The 14,299-nt window shown below is 57.3% G+C and overlaps 1 protein-coding gene across 3 annotated transcripts in view; it reads left to right on the forward strand.

The window, feature by feature from the left end:
- GTF3C1 (general transcription factor IIIC subunit 1) overlaps positions 1–14,299 on the forward strand; it is a 72,086-nt gene that overhangs the window by 51,237 nt on the left and 6,550 nt on the right. For all 3 annotated transcript variants that reach the window (XM_032328069.1, XM_032328070.1, XM_032328071.1), the window contains 8 exons: positions 1,252–1,409; positions 3,008–3,150; positions 4,861–4,942; positions 5,599–5,711; positions 7,721–7,783; positions 8,677–8,770; positions 12,209–12,381; positions 13,589–13,876. In XM_032328069.1, the coding sequence (XP_032183960.1) occupies positions 1,252–1,409; positions 3,008–3,150; positions 4,861–4,942; positions 5,599–5,711; positions 7,721–7,783; positions 8,677–8,770; positions 12,209–12,381; positions 13,589–13,876 (1,114 nt within the window). The remainder of the gene's footprint in view (positions 1–1,251; positions 1,410–3,007; positions 3,151–4,860; positions 4,943–5,598; positions 5,712–7,720; positions 7,784–8,676; positions 8,771–12,208; positions 12,382–13,588; positions 13,877–14,299) is intronic.

The raw sequence follows: 14,299 nt of genomic DNA on the forward strand, positions 1-14,299 counted from the left end.
CAGGGTGTTTAAACGGGAACCTGGCTTTGGTGGTTTCTTTGGCTGGTGTTTGTACCAAGTAGCCTTGTGTCCGTTGGAAAGGCCCCCTCAGCGCAGCCTGTCCAGATAGCGAGAGATCAGTTTGGCTCACAGAGACCTGAATTCATCACAAGGCAAAATACGGTGGTGGTGTCCCTTGGAATCCCAAATGTTCACGCCCTACTTTTCTTTTGCCTTAATTTGGAAAAACTTCCAAAGCAAATAGTCTCTTGGGATGGGCAGTAGCATATGGTGTTTACCTTGCGAAACTGCCTTCAGTATCTCCCCAAGGGGAGGAGATGTTGAAAAAGCCTAGTGGCCAGGCTACGAGCTCATGGTTCAGATCCTGTGTCTGCTACTGACTGGGCTGTGTGACTTCGGGCAGATCACTGTACCTCACTGTGTTTCAGATTCCTGAGCTACAAAATGGGGAGGACACCTGCCTCCTTTTAGGGCTGGTGCAAAGTAGTATCTTTTTTTAAAGATTCTGTTACTCATTGCAGAGAGAGAGAGCGCGAGAGAGTGCGTTCGAGGGCAGCGGGGGTGGGAGCAGAAGGAGAGGAAAGGGAGAGAATCCCAAGCAGAGTCCACGCCAAACACAGAGTCCAATGAGGGGCTTGATCCCACAACCCCGAGATCCTGACTTGAGCCCAGACCAAGAGTCAGACGCTCAACCGACTGCGCCACCCAGGCGCTCTGCAAAGTAGTATTTTTAATTATGAGTTGTCGTATGTAAAAAGCTCAAAGTGATGCTTGGCACACAGTAAATATTCCAAAACATCGGCGCCTGGTACCGCCCTGGTGTTTTATACCCAGTCTGGTTCAGGCCTCAAGGCAACCCTGTGGGCTGTGCCTTGTTGCCACGGTGCCCCAGGGCTCATGCAACAACACAGGAGAATGGTGGGGGCCCGGAGCGAGCCCCGGAGGCCTTCAGAGCGCCTAGCCCCACAGTGGGAAGAGTTGGAGATTGGCAGGCTGCATTCAGGCCTCCCGCCTGTCCCCATGAAACTTGACCAAAGGGGTAAAAAGAAAAAAATTTAAAAGATAAAAATAAAAATACGTATGTATCTATCTGTCTGTATCTCCAGGCCCGAGTCTTGTGTGGTTAGTTTATCTGGCTCCCGACACCCTTGATCAGATCTCCCCAGCCGAGTAGGGGCCCTTCCCCTCCCCAGGGGGCAGCTCCAGACCGGTTGTTAGAGGCTCTCTCTCTTCTCCCCCTGGTACTCTCAGAAGAGTCCCCCCAGGAGAAAAGCCGCAGCCTGCGCTACCACGACGAAGCCGACCAGAGCGCGCTGCAGAGGATGACCCGGCTGCGGGTCACCTGGTCCATGCAGGAAGACGGGCTGCTCGTGCTCTGCCGCATCGCCAGCAACATCCTCAACACCAAGGTACTCAGCCCCCGGGGCCCCGCGCCTTCCTGGCCCGTACCCGCTGCGTGGCGTTCCCCGCCGTGGGGAGCCCCTTCCCCCTGTGGCCCGCAGGGCACTCCTCTCTGCTGTTAGGCCTGGCCGCCAGGAAGAACAGCGCCCAGAACCCTACAAACGAATACTCCCGTTGGCGCACATTGCTTTCCAGCCTCGGGCTAGCATACGCAGATCAGGCTACCCCAGCCCCGAGTGGGTCTCCCTGTCCGTACCGGGAGTCTGGCCCTCCCGTGTCCCTTCTCCCACTCTCATCTGCCTGGAAAACTCCCCTCTTTGTCTCTCCGAACTGCTTATCATCTCTGGAAAGGCTCCGGTGGTCCTGCCAGTTGGAAGGAATTACCACATCTCGCCGCGCCCCGTGGACTGGACTTTTCCGGCTGCTGCCTTTGCTTCTGGCCCTTCTTGGCCCATGGGCGCGGCTGCTTCTCACAAGGCAGAGAGGCTTGTCATGTGTTTTCGTGGCTGCGGTCCCCTGCATGCTGCCAACGGCATGGGGACCGCTCAGTCACCGGGTACTCAATCAGTGTGGAGTGGTGATGGCCTCGGCCTGGCTGCCACCATCCCCCCCCACCCCCACACACACAGGTCCTCCCGGCCCGTGTCCCTGAGCCCCGGCAGCTGGGGAGAAACTCGCTTCCCCGCTACCGTGCTCCCTCTCTCCTGCGATGTCACTGCCTCCAGGAAGGCCTGGAGCCCGAGCCCCCATCACATTCTCCCCCTGCTCCCCAGAGCGACCTCACTGCCCTGGGCTGTCTTTTCCTGCCACTTGGCGCCGTTGGGATCTTCTGAGATTGCAGCAAGGCCTAGGGAGCATCGAGATAGCAAATGTCCGATCGCGCTGGTTCGCCGAAGCCACTGGAGACCAAGTTCTGCCACCGCCTAGTACCGGGCCCCTTCTAGGTCCTAATGCCGCCGGGTGGCCTGGGTAGGGTGGCTCCCTCTGAGCCCAGTGTGTGCACCCTGTCCTCAAGCACGCCGGCCGAGGGGAGCAGCCCCGGGTGCCCTCTGCCTGCAGGCTCACTGGATCCCTTTCCTTGACCACTTTTCCCAGATGCTGTCCCCCCCCCCCGACCCATTCCTTCCTAAGTTCCAGCCCAATCCCTTCTCCCGGGAACAAGCTAGAGATGTGTCGCTGTCCCTAATACCTGTTCCTTCCCTCTGCAATGGCTTTTCATCGCAACACTGAGGGGTTGGAGGGGCCCCCCTCCGTGCAGCTGGAGGGGCCAGCAGAGCCCGCACGGCTCAGCATCGGCAGACTCTGCTCTCTCCTGCGTACATTGAGAGCAGGTTCTTGGGCCGCCTCCTGCCTTCAGCGAGCCCCCTTCCCTGCCCGGGCTCTGCAGCCGGTGCCCTCTGAACACCTGCTACTTCCCAGAAGACATCCTCTCCCCCTGGGCATGGCGGATTTGGCTTACTCTGGGCTAGCAGCTCACTGGCGCGGGGCACGGAGGCGGCAGTCTGAGGATGCGAGAAGCCACAGAACGTACCCTGCCCCCTCCTTTCCGTTCAGGCCGCGGGCGTGGAGGAGTCTGACTCTCCGTCCCGGCTTGTGTTTGCTGCAGGTGAAGGGCCCGTTCGTCCCCTGGCAGGTTGTGCGGGACGTCCTGCATGCCACCTTCGAAGAGTCTCTGGATAAAACCTCCCACTCGGTCGGACGGAGAGCTCGCTACATAGTCAAGAACCCACAGGCCTACCTGAACTATAAGTAAGCCTCGTTCGGACTTTGGGAACTTCGGGCCAAGGTTCCTCCCATGCTTCTAGTTCTTTTTAGTCTTCTCTCCTCCCTTTTGCTTAAGAGTCCACTCTGAAATCCAGAGCGCGGCAACCTATCCGCCTGCTCAGCCGTAGCCTGTCCCAGGGCTCGGATCTGTGATGTTTTCAAGGGCTGGTCCTGCTTCCGGCCCTTCCGCGTGTCCAGTGCCATGTGGACTTGGGGCCGGCCTTGGGAAGTCGGTGCCGTTCTCCTCTGCTCCCTGGGAAGAAACGGGCCATCCCAGCTAGGCGGCTTACTGACTGACCATCCCCGCAGCAGCGGGCGGCGAGGGCAGAGGCCTCTGTGCCCACCTCGTTCTCACCCCACCAGGGCCCAGCGCCATTGCCCGCCCTGTCAGACTCCTGACAGCCCCTCCGTAGGCACGGCCTGAGTGTGGAAGGCCAGAGACCATCATGCAGAGGGGACACAGGGCAGGGTTAGGAAGGACCGCTTGCACCAACTGGCTGCTCTGCCCTGAGCTCTGGCTCTCGGCTCTGTGTTGGGCTGCGGGCAGTCAGCAGAGTAGCAGAGAGGAACAGCCCAGCCCCGGATTGTGGAGAAGACTGCCCCTCGCGGGCTTTCTCAGCCTCAACAGTGTTGACCTTTGATAGCTTCGGAGCAGAGCTGTCCTATGCACCGTAGGCTGTTTAGTGGCATTTCTGGCCTCTGCTGGCTCCACGCTGCTGGTGCCCAACGCCCAGCCGTGGCAGCCAGACGTGTCTCCAGGGGGCTGCAGAGGCCAGTGGGTGAGACAGCGGGGGCCTTCCAGTGGGGAGCCGCTGGCCCCCGTGTCTAGAGTCTTAGACTCTTCTATCTAAAAGGGCTCTGGTCACCTGCTTCAAGTGCCTCTTCTTTTCAGAGTGGAAACAGACCCAGAGAGAGGATCCAGGGTGACAGGGCCTTGGCAGTGCCGTGAGCTCTGGAACTTGGGCTTCCCGGCCTCCTTCCTTGTGTCCAGCAGCAGCCGGGGGATGGGAACACGAGGGGCTGTGGCCTGGCGCAGGGCGTGTGTCCGCTTGCAGGTGGCTCCCTCACCTGGGAGGAGGCTGATACTACCAGTCATGGCCACCCTGGCCCACTTGGCCCAGCCCTCAGCGGATGTGTGACCTTGGGGGATGCTACGCCTCCCCAGGCTCTAGAATGGGATGATGGGCTCTTGTCTCGCAAGCTCTTTGTGAAGTGAAAGTCTCCGGCTCCTGGGAACCCTGCCAACACCTGCTGCCTTTCCCTGCATTTGTTTTTGGGCAAGTCAGGCACTCTCGTCACAGAGCAATGAAGATGTCTGTGGACATTGAGGGCTTCGACGAATAGTGACCACCGGGTCCGGGATGGTCGTTAAAGCTCACAGTAACACTGTCACGTAGGGCATCTCGTTTGGTCCTGGCTGGATGCCTGTGAGGGCAGGCGGCGAGAGTCGCTGTTCTCAGTTCACGTGTGGCAGGCGGAAGCTCAGAGAAGGCAGAGGGGTGAGCGTGAGCAGCAGCAGGCCGGACCTGAGTCAGAGTGGGCTGACCCCAGATCCTTCCTTGTTAAGAGTGTGATCAGCCAGCAGGTGTATAAGGAAGTCATGCCTTGTGGTCAGCCGAAGCCAGATGTGTCCCGTGGTTCTGAAGACAGGCTCATGACAACACCAGACCCCACGTTCGTCCTCTCTTCCTGCAGGGTTTGCCTCGCTGAGGTGTACCAGGATAAGGCACTTGTGGGAGATTTCATGAATCGGAAAGGTGACTATGAAGACCCAAAGGTAGGCCTTGTGTGGTCACTGGGCTCGTCCCACCGTGAAGGCAGGGGGTGTAGGTTCTTGTCTGGTCGTCCGGGTCCCACAGCGCCGCTGCCGGCCTTGCAGATACGGACACTGTCCCTGCCTGTCTGGGAAATCAGCTCCGTTCTTGGGCTTTGGCCCTCATCTGGTGGGGCTGTAGCGTCTGCTCTTAGAAACTGTTAGGATTTGACCCACCGCTTTGCAATTCTGTGGGGCCTTGGCCTATTTCGTTAAGAGAATAAGGCAGCTCTTCAGAGATTCCAAACGGCTGGATGCCCCAGAAAGCTGGCAAATAGGATAGGACATGAGTGATTCTGAGTTCTCTGGGTGGACACGTGCAGGGACGGAAGGCTGAAGGACAGTGGGGGACCCACAGGGGCCTTCCCGTCTGGGGCTTGGGCAGGAGTGAGGGCCAGCAGCGCTCTCCTTGCCCCACATCCCTGGGCAGAGGGGTGTCTGTCACCTTCCCAGGTAGGCGCTCTAGGCTGGGGAGGCGGAGGCCGAGGAGGCCACGCTCCTCAGTCCATGTTTCCGGGAGCTTGCTGCTGTGGGAGTTTGTTACAGGGTTTTTTTGATGCACCAGTGAATCCTCCCTTCGGGGAGAGAAAGCTTGACATCTCGTTCTCTCACACTGAAAGGTTTGTGCCAGTGAGTTTAAAGAATTTGTGGAGAAGCTCAAAGAGAAGTTCAGTTCGTCTCTAAAGAATCCTAACCTTGAAATCCCGGACACGCTCCAGGAGCTGTTTGCCAGGTGAGGTTCTTTCCAGAGGTTTCTGTGTGATCCTTGTGGGGCAGGCGGAAACATCACTGGCCTTAGGCATCTCCCCTGGTCAGCGGTTCCATGGCCTTACAGGTAACCCTGCCATGTTCTTGACTCTGAACCACCTCCTCTCGTGGGCGATTTGAAAATGGGCAGGCCCCTGGGAACCCTAGCACCCTGTCGGGCACCCCCTCCCTTCTCCCGTGGAGGCCTTGCTGCCTTGCCGTGTCTCCCATGGAGACCAAATCCCAGGCCTCCACAAGCCACTGGTGTGCTTTTGCTGGGATTGCTCCTTTGACATACAAAGAAACTCCAAGCTAGAAGTAGCTCACCCAAGGCCACGGTGCTTATAAGCCACAGGGCCAAGATCTGAACTTCACGGTGGGTCTGACTCCAGTGTCCCAGCTCTACCCAGCTCAGCCACTGGGCACCTGCAGAGAACATACTTGGCTTTGAGCACAGAAGCCGTGAAACGTGGAAATCTTGAGTTTTATGAACGAGGCCTGTTTCCACGGCTTAATCCAATTGTGAATCCCTTCTTAACACCCTCATCGAGACGGTCCCTCTGGCCACTGGATTCTTCATGAATCTTCCTGTAGAAGTGACGGTCTTTGATCTGTTCCTGTTGGGAGCCGTATGATGCGGCCGCAGCCAGCTACCCGAATCGCAGTCGGAGATCGCCTTCTTTGATTCAACCAACAAATACTTCACGTCGTGCCGCGTGTGCCAGGCCTGGGGAGCAATTTCTAGTCCTTTGCGGAGTTGACACCTGATACTGTTTTTTGTGTTTTGTGTTTGTTTTTGCAGCAAGCTATTCCCAGAACTCCAAATGGCATGGTTTATATTCAATTTTAAAAGCTCTTCAATGACCCGCTTTTACCTGTTTGTAATTTATAATTTCACATATTTTTAGTGAATTTATGGGGATAACTTTTAGTTATGGAAAAATACAGTTAAAATAGAGACTGTTTTTAAGGAGAGTTCATGAGCTATCTGGGGGAAGATGTCTCATCCGGTTGTAACAGTTTTTTAAAGTTTTCTTTCGTTTGTTTTTAATTTATTTGACAGAGAGAGAGAAAGACCTCACGAGTAGGCAGAGAGACAGGCAGAGGGGGAGGAGGGAAGCAGGTTCCCTGCTGAGCAAAGAGCCCGATGCGGGGTTCGATCCCAGGACCCTGAGATCGTGACTTGAGCTAAAGGCAGACGCTTAACCCACTGAGCCACCCAGGCGCCCCACGGCTGTAGCAGTTTTAAAACTGAATTTGATCTTAAACATCCTGGCAGGCCAGGCAAAAAAGGAAATGGATCCAACTACTTTGACTGAAAATCATTCCATTTCTGAAAAGGAGCTTTTCCTATTACTAAATTTCAAGAATTTACTGTTGCCAGGATGAATTTTGATATTAGGATCATAGAAACCAAAGAAATGTCTTACAGACAAACAGCCATGTTTCTTTAAAATTGAGTCTTGCGATTTCTTGTATTTCCTTGCTTGGCTGTGTGGCGTGATGGCTAGCACGTTGGACTTCTTTTGTGTTTGTTTACTTGGTAGAAACAGAAGGAAGCAGCATTACTTGAAGTTCAGATACACAGATGGGGCGATAATCTGCTCTCTAATACAACCACTCTCTTGTTTGGGTATTCTCTTCCAGACGTCTTTCTTAAGCTTGTTTTTAATCATAACGGGCCCACGATTTTAGATCCCCTTCCCTTAATTATTAACGGTGGCTCTCTGCCAGTAAACACTTGACCATGCTGATTGATAACCGTCAGTAAAATGAACATTCTTCATTTCCTCAACCGTTTTAACAGCATGCTCCTTTGATGAGCAGAATGTAGTTTTTTCTCATTGTAACTGACATTCACTGTTTGCATTTTGCTGAGCTCTACATTTCCTCCAACACTCCAGGCAGTGAAAGGCCACACTGAGCAAACCTCCACTTGGTTAGTGACGGTCGGCCATGTTCCGCTGACATGCTTGTCTCTCCATCCTTACTCAGATACCGAGTTTTGGCCATTGGAGACGAAAAGGATCCAACCAGGCAGGAAGATGAACTGAACAGGTAAGCATCAGACTGACCAAGGGCCTTTCCTTCAGCTGGTTGGTCGGGCTGCCGGGGGCCTGGCCCAGGGACCACCCAGGGCCAGGTCTAGCCCGCCCACTAGAAAATAAAAGTTCTACTAGAACTTTTTGAAAGTTTTGAAAATAAAGTTCTACTAGAGCACAGCCACGCCTGTCCCATGTGCCCTCCATGCTGCTTCTGTCCCAGAGCATCAGGTTGAGTGGCTGCGACAGACCATGCAGCCCTGGAAACCCCCGAGGTCCTCCTTATCGGACCCCTTCCAGGAGAAGATTTGCTGACCCTGGCCTTGTGAATCGTGGCCCAGCCTTAAGGCGGGTTGAATTGGATTAAGGCAGAAAGGATTTAAATTCCAGGCCCACGAGCTTTCTGCGCAGAGCTCTGGTTAGAAAGCTCAGCTGGTTTTTTTCCATGTCGGAAAACCAATGTTCAGTTTGATTTTAGTTCTATTTTAGTGAGAAGCTTCTTTGGAGAAAAATTTAAGATTAGAGCAAAGTGGGGCACATGGCTGGGTCAGTTGGTAGAGGATACAACTCTTGATCTGATAAATAGATAGGGCATGCAACTTTTGATCTCATAGACAGGTTGGAAAAAATCCCAGCGCTAACTGCATTCGTCAGTTGTCACATCAACCAGTGTCCAGGGTACGGCGCCCATTACCTGCTAAGCAGAAACGTTTCTCCCTGCCAAACCTGACCTGTTAGTAAGGCTTAAAAACCACCACTTCTTTTGTTTTGATTTGTGAATAGTTTTGGCATTCAGGTCACCTTGGGGGGGGATCACTTTTTCTAAATAAAAGATTGCACCTGCCCAGGCTGAGCGGTGCCCGTGGCCCCCAGCCTCATGGGCTCTGCCCCCTCCCCACTGTCCCTCAGCGTGGATGACATCCACTTCCTGGTACTCCAGAACCTGGTCCAGAGCACGCTGGCCCTCTCGGACAGCCAGATGGAGTCCTGCCGGTCATTTCAGGTGGGTGACGGGGACCCAGCGACAGCCTCACTGCAGTGCCGTGGGGCTCGGGGCCATCAGGGGCAGGGGCCGAGGGCGGCCCTCGCTCACTGTCTTCTCAGCTGTGCACTCGGTGGGGGAGGGTGGCCTGATTTCCCCAGAGACTCCTGTGCCCCCTTCCTCCATTTTGCAAGTGTGGGACAGGATCCGGTGACTTCCAGAATCCCTCCCGGGCGGAGGCTTTGAGTGGAATGTAAATGCAGAATATGAGGCCGTAGCGAGGTGAGCCAGGACAGAGCGGAGGGAGCGACGGACCTGTGCCGCGGACCTTCTGTCAGAGCTTGGAGATGGCGAGCTGTTCTGAGAGCTAGAGATCACTGAGCGGGAGAGCGGCCTTTCTGCGGGCCGAGGGCTTCTCTCTCCTGAGCACATATTAGAGAGTGACACTGCTCTGTCTTGGCTGAGTGACAGTGGGAGGGAGGAAGGTGCTTCTCATCTGACCCTGTCCTGAGCCTGGGGAGCTGCTGGTATTAGCACGCATTCATGAGCACAGAAACTTGCATTTCAGAGGCGTGAAGAAGCAAGGGCCTGTGACCTCACAGCACGGGAGACTGTGGCTCCCGGGCCCCGCGGAGGGGTGTTGAGGAGGGCCTGCACTGCCCCCAACACCGGGCCGGGCCTCCCTTGTTCTGAACGACCACATTGGTCAGCACGTGGGCCCGGAGAGGGGCGGGAGAGCGGGTGGGAGCCTGATTAAGGGTGCTGCCGGTCTCCGGACTCGGTCTAGACGGCAGAGCACCCCGGGGGAGACAGCGGGGGCACACCAGCCTCGGCACTGCCCACATGTGCAGGTGGTGCTTATTACTTTGGCCGTAAGGGAGATGAGGAAGACTCGGGGGGGAAATGCAGTGATTTTGGGAAAGTGCGTGGCCAGGTGTGACCATAGTCCTTGTACAGCAATGGCCAGGCCCCCGCAGACCCGAGACAGAGTGTTCATGTGTCTTCTTTGAATTCGTCACCATGAGGTGCAGGTGCTTGTCCAGCGGTGACAATTGGGACAGTCTAGTAGGGGGCCATGCAGTCGCCTTTTTCTTGCCACCCTTGGTGCCACGGAGTCCTTGAACCCTACTTACTCACATGAAGCGTGTGTGTTTCCTAGGGGGAGGCTGGTCGTGGGGCCTCGCCAGGGCCTTGTGTGAGACTGGAATAGGTGGGGTGGGCCAGAAGTCCCATGATGACAGTCCCCACTCTGGCCCCTGACTCTGTCTTGTTGGACCTGAGCTTGTGTATATATATATATATATATATATATATATATATATATATAAATGAATATATATAAATGAATGAATGAATAAATAAATAAATTTATTTATTTATTTATTTATTTTTTTAACTTAACTGCCACCATTGCCCATAAAAATCCCAATTTCTGACTGTACCTGTGGCCCTGGAGGGCCCTTCTGGCTGTGCTGCCTAGCAAGGATTCGAGCTGGGCAGGACCTCGGGAGGTCCTGCCCACCACACGAGAAGGTCCAGCCCCAGAGTTAATGGTGAAAGTCAGGTCCTCGCGTCGCCCCAGGGCCTGTGCCCTGCGGCTGCGGCGGCTTTTCATTCTTCCGGATCTGTCTCCAGGTGCTGTCTGGGCTTTGGGGGGGGTCAGAGGCCTCACAAGGCCAGAGGCTGTATGTAGGATCCTGGCTGGGCTCCCTGCAGCCCCACTTCTCCGAGAGGTGCGGTGCAGGGCAGTGGGTGGCCGTCTGGGCCGCACTCCCTCCTTCCCTGTCCGTGGTGTGAGCGCTCCTGCGCCGCACCAGCAGCTGTCGGGAATATGCTCTCTTGTCATTGCCTTCACACAGACGAGAAGAGCAGAAGACACCAGGCTTCCCACGAGAAGCTGGATCCCAGCTTGCGCTTGCCCACAGGGCAGGAGCAGTGGCGACACGGCCGGTCTCCGGCCTCTTGCCCTCCGCCCCGTGCAGTGCTCCCTGCCTCGGGCCCATGTGCCACAGCTGACGTGCAGGCGCTGTCTAGAGAAGTTGAGGGTGATGTGCGGGCCTCAGACCGACGAGGCGCAGTGTGTGCGCAGACCCCCTCTGGCTCCAGGAGAATACCCGGTGCCCCAGCACCCCACTGACGGCCGCTTTGGCTTCCGATCTCTGTGTCCCTCTGCAGTGGCTCAGTGGTGAGGTCACTGGGCTTGAAGACAAGGCCTTGTTGTTGGTCCCAGCCCTGCCCAGCCATGTGGCCTTGGACGGTCCCTTGAAGTCCATGAGCCTCCGTCCTCTCTGCCGTTCGTGGTTCCGTGGTTCTCAGGCCAGCGTGGCAGAGAACCTCCCAAGCCTAAAGTCCTCAGACCATGACCACACGTTTTCCTGGCCAGTGCTTTTGAGGAGACAGGTCTGGCAGGAACTTCCTTGTGGTCTGGCATGTGCTAGACATCCACTGTTCGGTCAGCTGGCCGATGGAGCCAGTGCTTTCCAAAAACGGAAGTCATCGGGACCCTGCTGGCCCCGCAGGCCTTGGAGCTGCTCTTCCTCTGGGCCGGGTCCGAATCCGAGCCACAGAGCCAGGGTGGCATGGCCGGCCGGAGGGGCATCTGCGGCGGGCCGGGCACTGCTGTCCACCTTTGCTCTGTGCCGGGCCCTGCCGTGGCAGCCGCAGACCTCGAACATGTGCTCCTGTGGGATTTCCTTTCTGGTGGGCGAGAGACGAGTAAGCGAATGAGGTCATTTCAGTACACTTGACCGCGGGGGACATGGCGGAGCTGAGAGTTGAGGAGTCAGCCTTGTGAAATTCAGGGGGAGGTGCGGTCTAAGAGAGTCGCAAAGGCCAGGCCCCGCGGCAGGGAGGCTCTCTTGGGGAAAGTCCGGAGGCCAGCGAGGCCGGAGTGGTGGGCAGGGCCATGCTCTCAGGAGTCTGTGCCAGGCGGAGAGGGCACTGGGTGCTCCCTCTGCAGAGGGAAGGCACGTGTGGTCTGATGGAGGCACGGGGCTCCCTGCGGCTGCGTGGCGAGTGGCCAGGGCCTGGGGGCCGGGAGAGCAGTTGGGTGGAGGCTCCACGAGGAGCGATGGTGTAGACAGCATCAAGCACCTGTGATTGGGCACGGTTTATGTGGACACGGCCAGCTGGACCTCCTGGTGGGCTGGGCGAGGGCTCAGGAAGCGAGTGGTATCGGATGGTTCTGCGTTGACGCCCGCAGCCTTATATCCCCAGATGGAGCCGTCCTTTGTCTCCAGCTGCCTCTCTTTGTCTGGTGTCCTTCTCTCTGATGGGGATCAGAGTCGACCTCGGATGCCAGGCCCTCCGCCCTGCACCCCCGGGCGTCGGCTCCAGCCTCCCAGCCCCTCGGCCCCGTATCAGTCCCTCCAGCACACATGATCGGTTCCCGCTTCTGTGCACCCACATTCTGCTCCTTCTGCCCCGGCCTTGCTCACCCTTGGCCTCGCTGTGTTGCAGACTTTCCGCCTGTACCGTGAGTATAAGGACCACATCCTCGTGAAGGCCTTCATGGAGTGCCAGAAGAGGAGCCTGGTGAACCGGCGCCGGGTCAACCACATGCTGGGCCCAAAGAAAAACCGGGCCCTGCCCTTCGTGCCCATGTCCTACCAGCTGTCCCAGACCTACTACAGGTGAGCCCTGGCGGGGCTGGGGCAGGGCGCGGCCCCCGCTCGGAGGGCAAGCCGCCTCTGGAGCGGGTGTCCGTCCGCGCCTGTGCCACTCGCTCGGGGACAAGGGCAGTACCCTCGGTAGCTTGGGGACGTGTCCCGTTCTGCCGGCGGTATGCTTCCCTTCCCTGTCAAACGGGGAGAAGTGAGTCATGTACCCATGAGCCCCGCGAAAGGCACAGCGTCCTGCGGGGGCCTGGTTGGGCATTCTTAAGGCTCAGGGCCGCGCCGAGCCGTGTGTTCGGTTTGAAGCTGTCCCGTGGCTGGATTCCAGACGCTGTCCGCAGCCCCTCAGCGGTCCGAGCGGTGGTCTGGGATGCCGCAGGTTGCCCGGGACCCTCACACCAGCCACCAGCGCGGCCGGTCTCTAAACGGCTCGGCATGTGTTCCACCGACCCCCTTGACCACACAAGGGGAAGTCTGTGAAGTAGTCCCAGGGGTTTGGCCTTGCAGCCCTTGGCCTTGACGGGCTTCCTCTTTCCCGGGCTGTTCTTGTCAGTCGTCTGATTACACTGAGGCCGTGGTCAGGACGGAACAGGAGAATGGGGGCTTTCGCTTTCTCATGCATCCCTTTGCCTGTGAGTGTAGACACTTGGGCCTTTTTCAAGCGCCCCCACCCCGCCCGTCTCCTCGGTCCCTGGAGCACAGCGGGCTGCAGTAAGAAGAGCTGTGGCCCGGGAAGCAGAAGCGAGGCCCAGGTCTGACGAGACTGTTGGACCTTGTATCCCAGCTCCAGCTGCCTGTCTCTGGGGGCCTTCTCTCTGACGGGGAGCTCGTTCTTGACCGTGTCTCCCCCGCAGCGTGCTTGACTGAGCCGCGGGCGGCGTTCACATCCTGAAGACTTCCAGACCTAGGCCCCTGTCAGAGGCTCGTGGAAAACCAGGCTTCTGGCCAGGCCAGGCTTGACTCCGCTGTCGCCTTGCCGAGACAGTGACGTGGACACACACGTCCCGTCGCCTCTGCACGGGTTCGGGGCTTTCCGGGGGAAAAGGTGATCGTGTCAGGAAGCGCATTCGTCGTCCCCAGTCGGGCTCCCGTCTGTAGCGCATGTTGAGGTGGAAAAGAGGGCTTGGCGGGCCTTCAGATCTGCAGCAATGCTGTAGCCCATCCCCGTGAAGGCCTCCAAAGTCCCGTCCTCGGTTTGGACCTTGCCTCGTTTGTGCCCACGCAGGATTTTTACGTGGCGCTTCCCGAGCACCGTGTGCACGGAGTCGTTCCAGTTCCTCAGCACAGTCCTGGCCGCCGGCAAGTTGGACCAGCCTGATAATTTTTCCTTCCAAGACCAGGATGCGAACAGGTCTACAAGTCATCGGGTGCCGTTTTCTCTGGACAACCCTGGAGGACACTGCGTGGCCGCCTTAACCCTTTTCTCTTTGGGCCTCATCTCTGTGGACGTCCGGATCCCGGAGCAGATTGTCGTGGTCGACAGCTCGATGGTCGAGAACGAGGTCATGAAGAGGTAAGGACGGGGCTGTCACCAGGCTTCACGCGTGCGCTGAGTGTCGCCGGGGGCCTCGGGCGCTGCGCTGTCCTAGGGTGTCTGCGTTTTTATTCACTCCGTCATCTGGTCTTTTATTTCTTAAGATGTTATTTATTTGAGAGAGAGAGTGTGGGCACACACACACACACACACACACACACACGCAAGCAGGGAGGGGGCAGAGGGAGGAGGAGAAGCAGGCTTCCCACTAAGCAGGGAGCCCGACACGGGGCTTGATCCCAGGATCCTGGGATCATGACCTGAGCTAAAGGCAGACGCTTAACTGGCAGAGCCCCCAGTCCCCCTGGTCTTGCTTCGCTCCACAAACACATGCTGAGTCTGTCTCTGCTGGCACGTGAGACGGCAGATGTCAGCAGTGCAGCAGGGCGCTCCCAGGGACGG

The sequence above is a fragment of the Mustela erminea genome, chromosome 20 (genome assembly GCF_009829155.1).
Source record: "Mustela erminea isolate mMusErm1 chromosome 20, mMusErm1.Pri, whole genome shotgun sequence".
Lineage (NCBI taxonomy): Eukaryota > Metazoa > Chordata > Mammalia > Carnivora > Mustelidae > Mustela > Mustela erminea.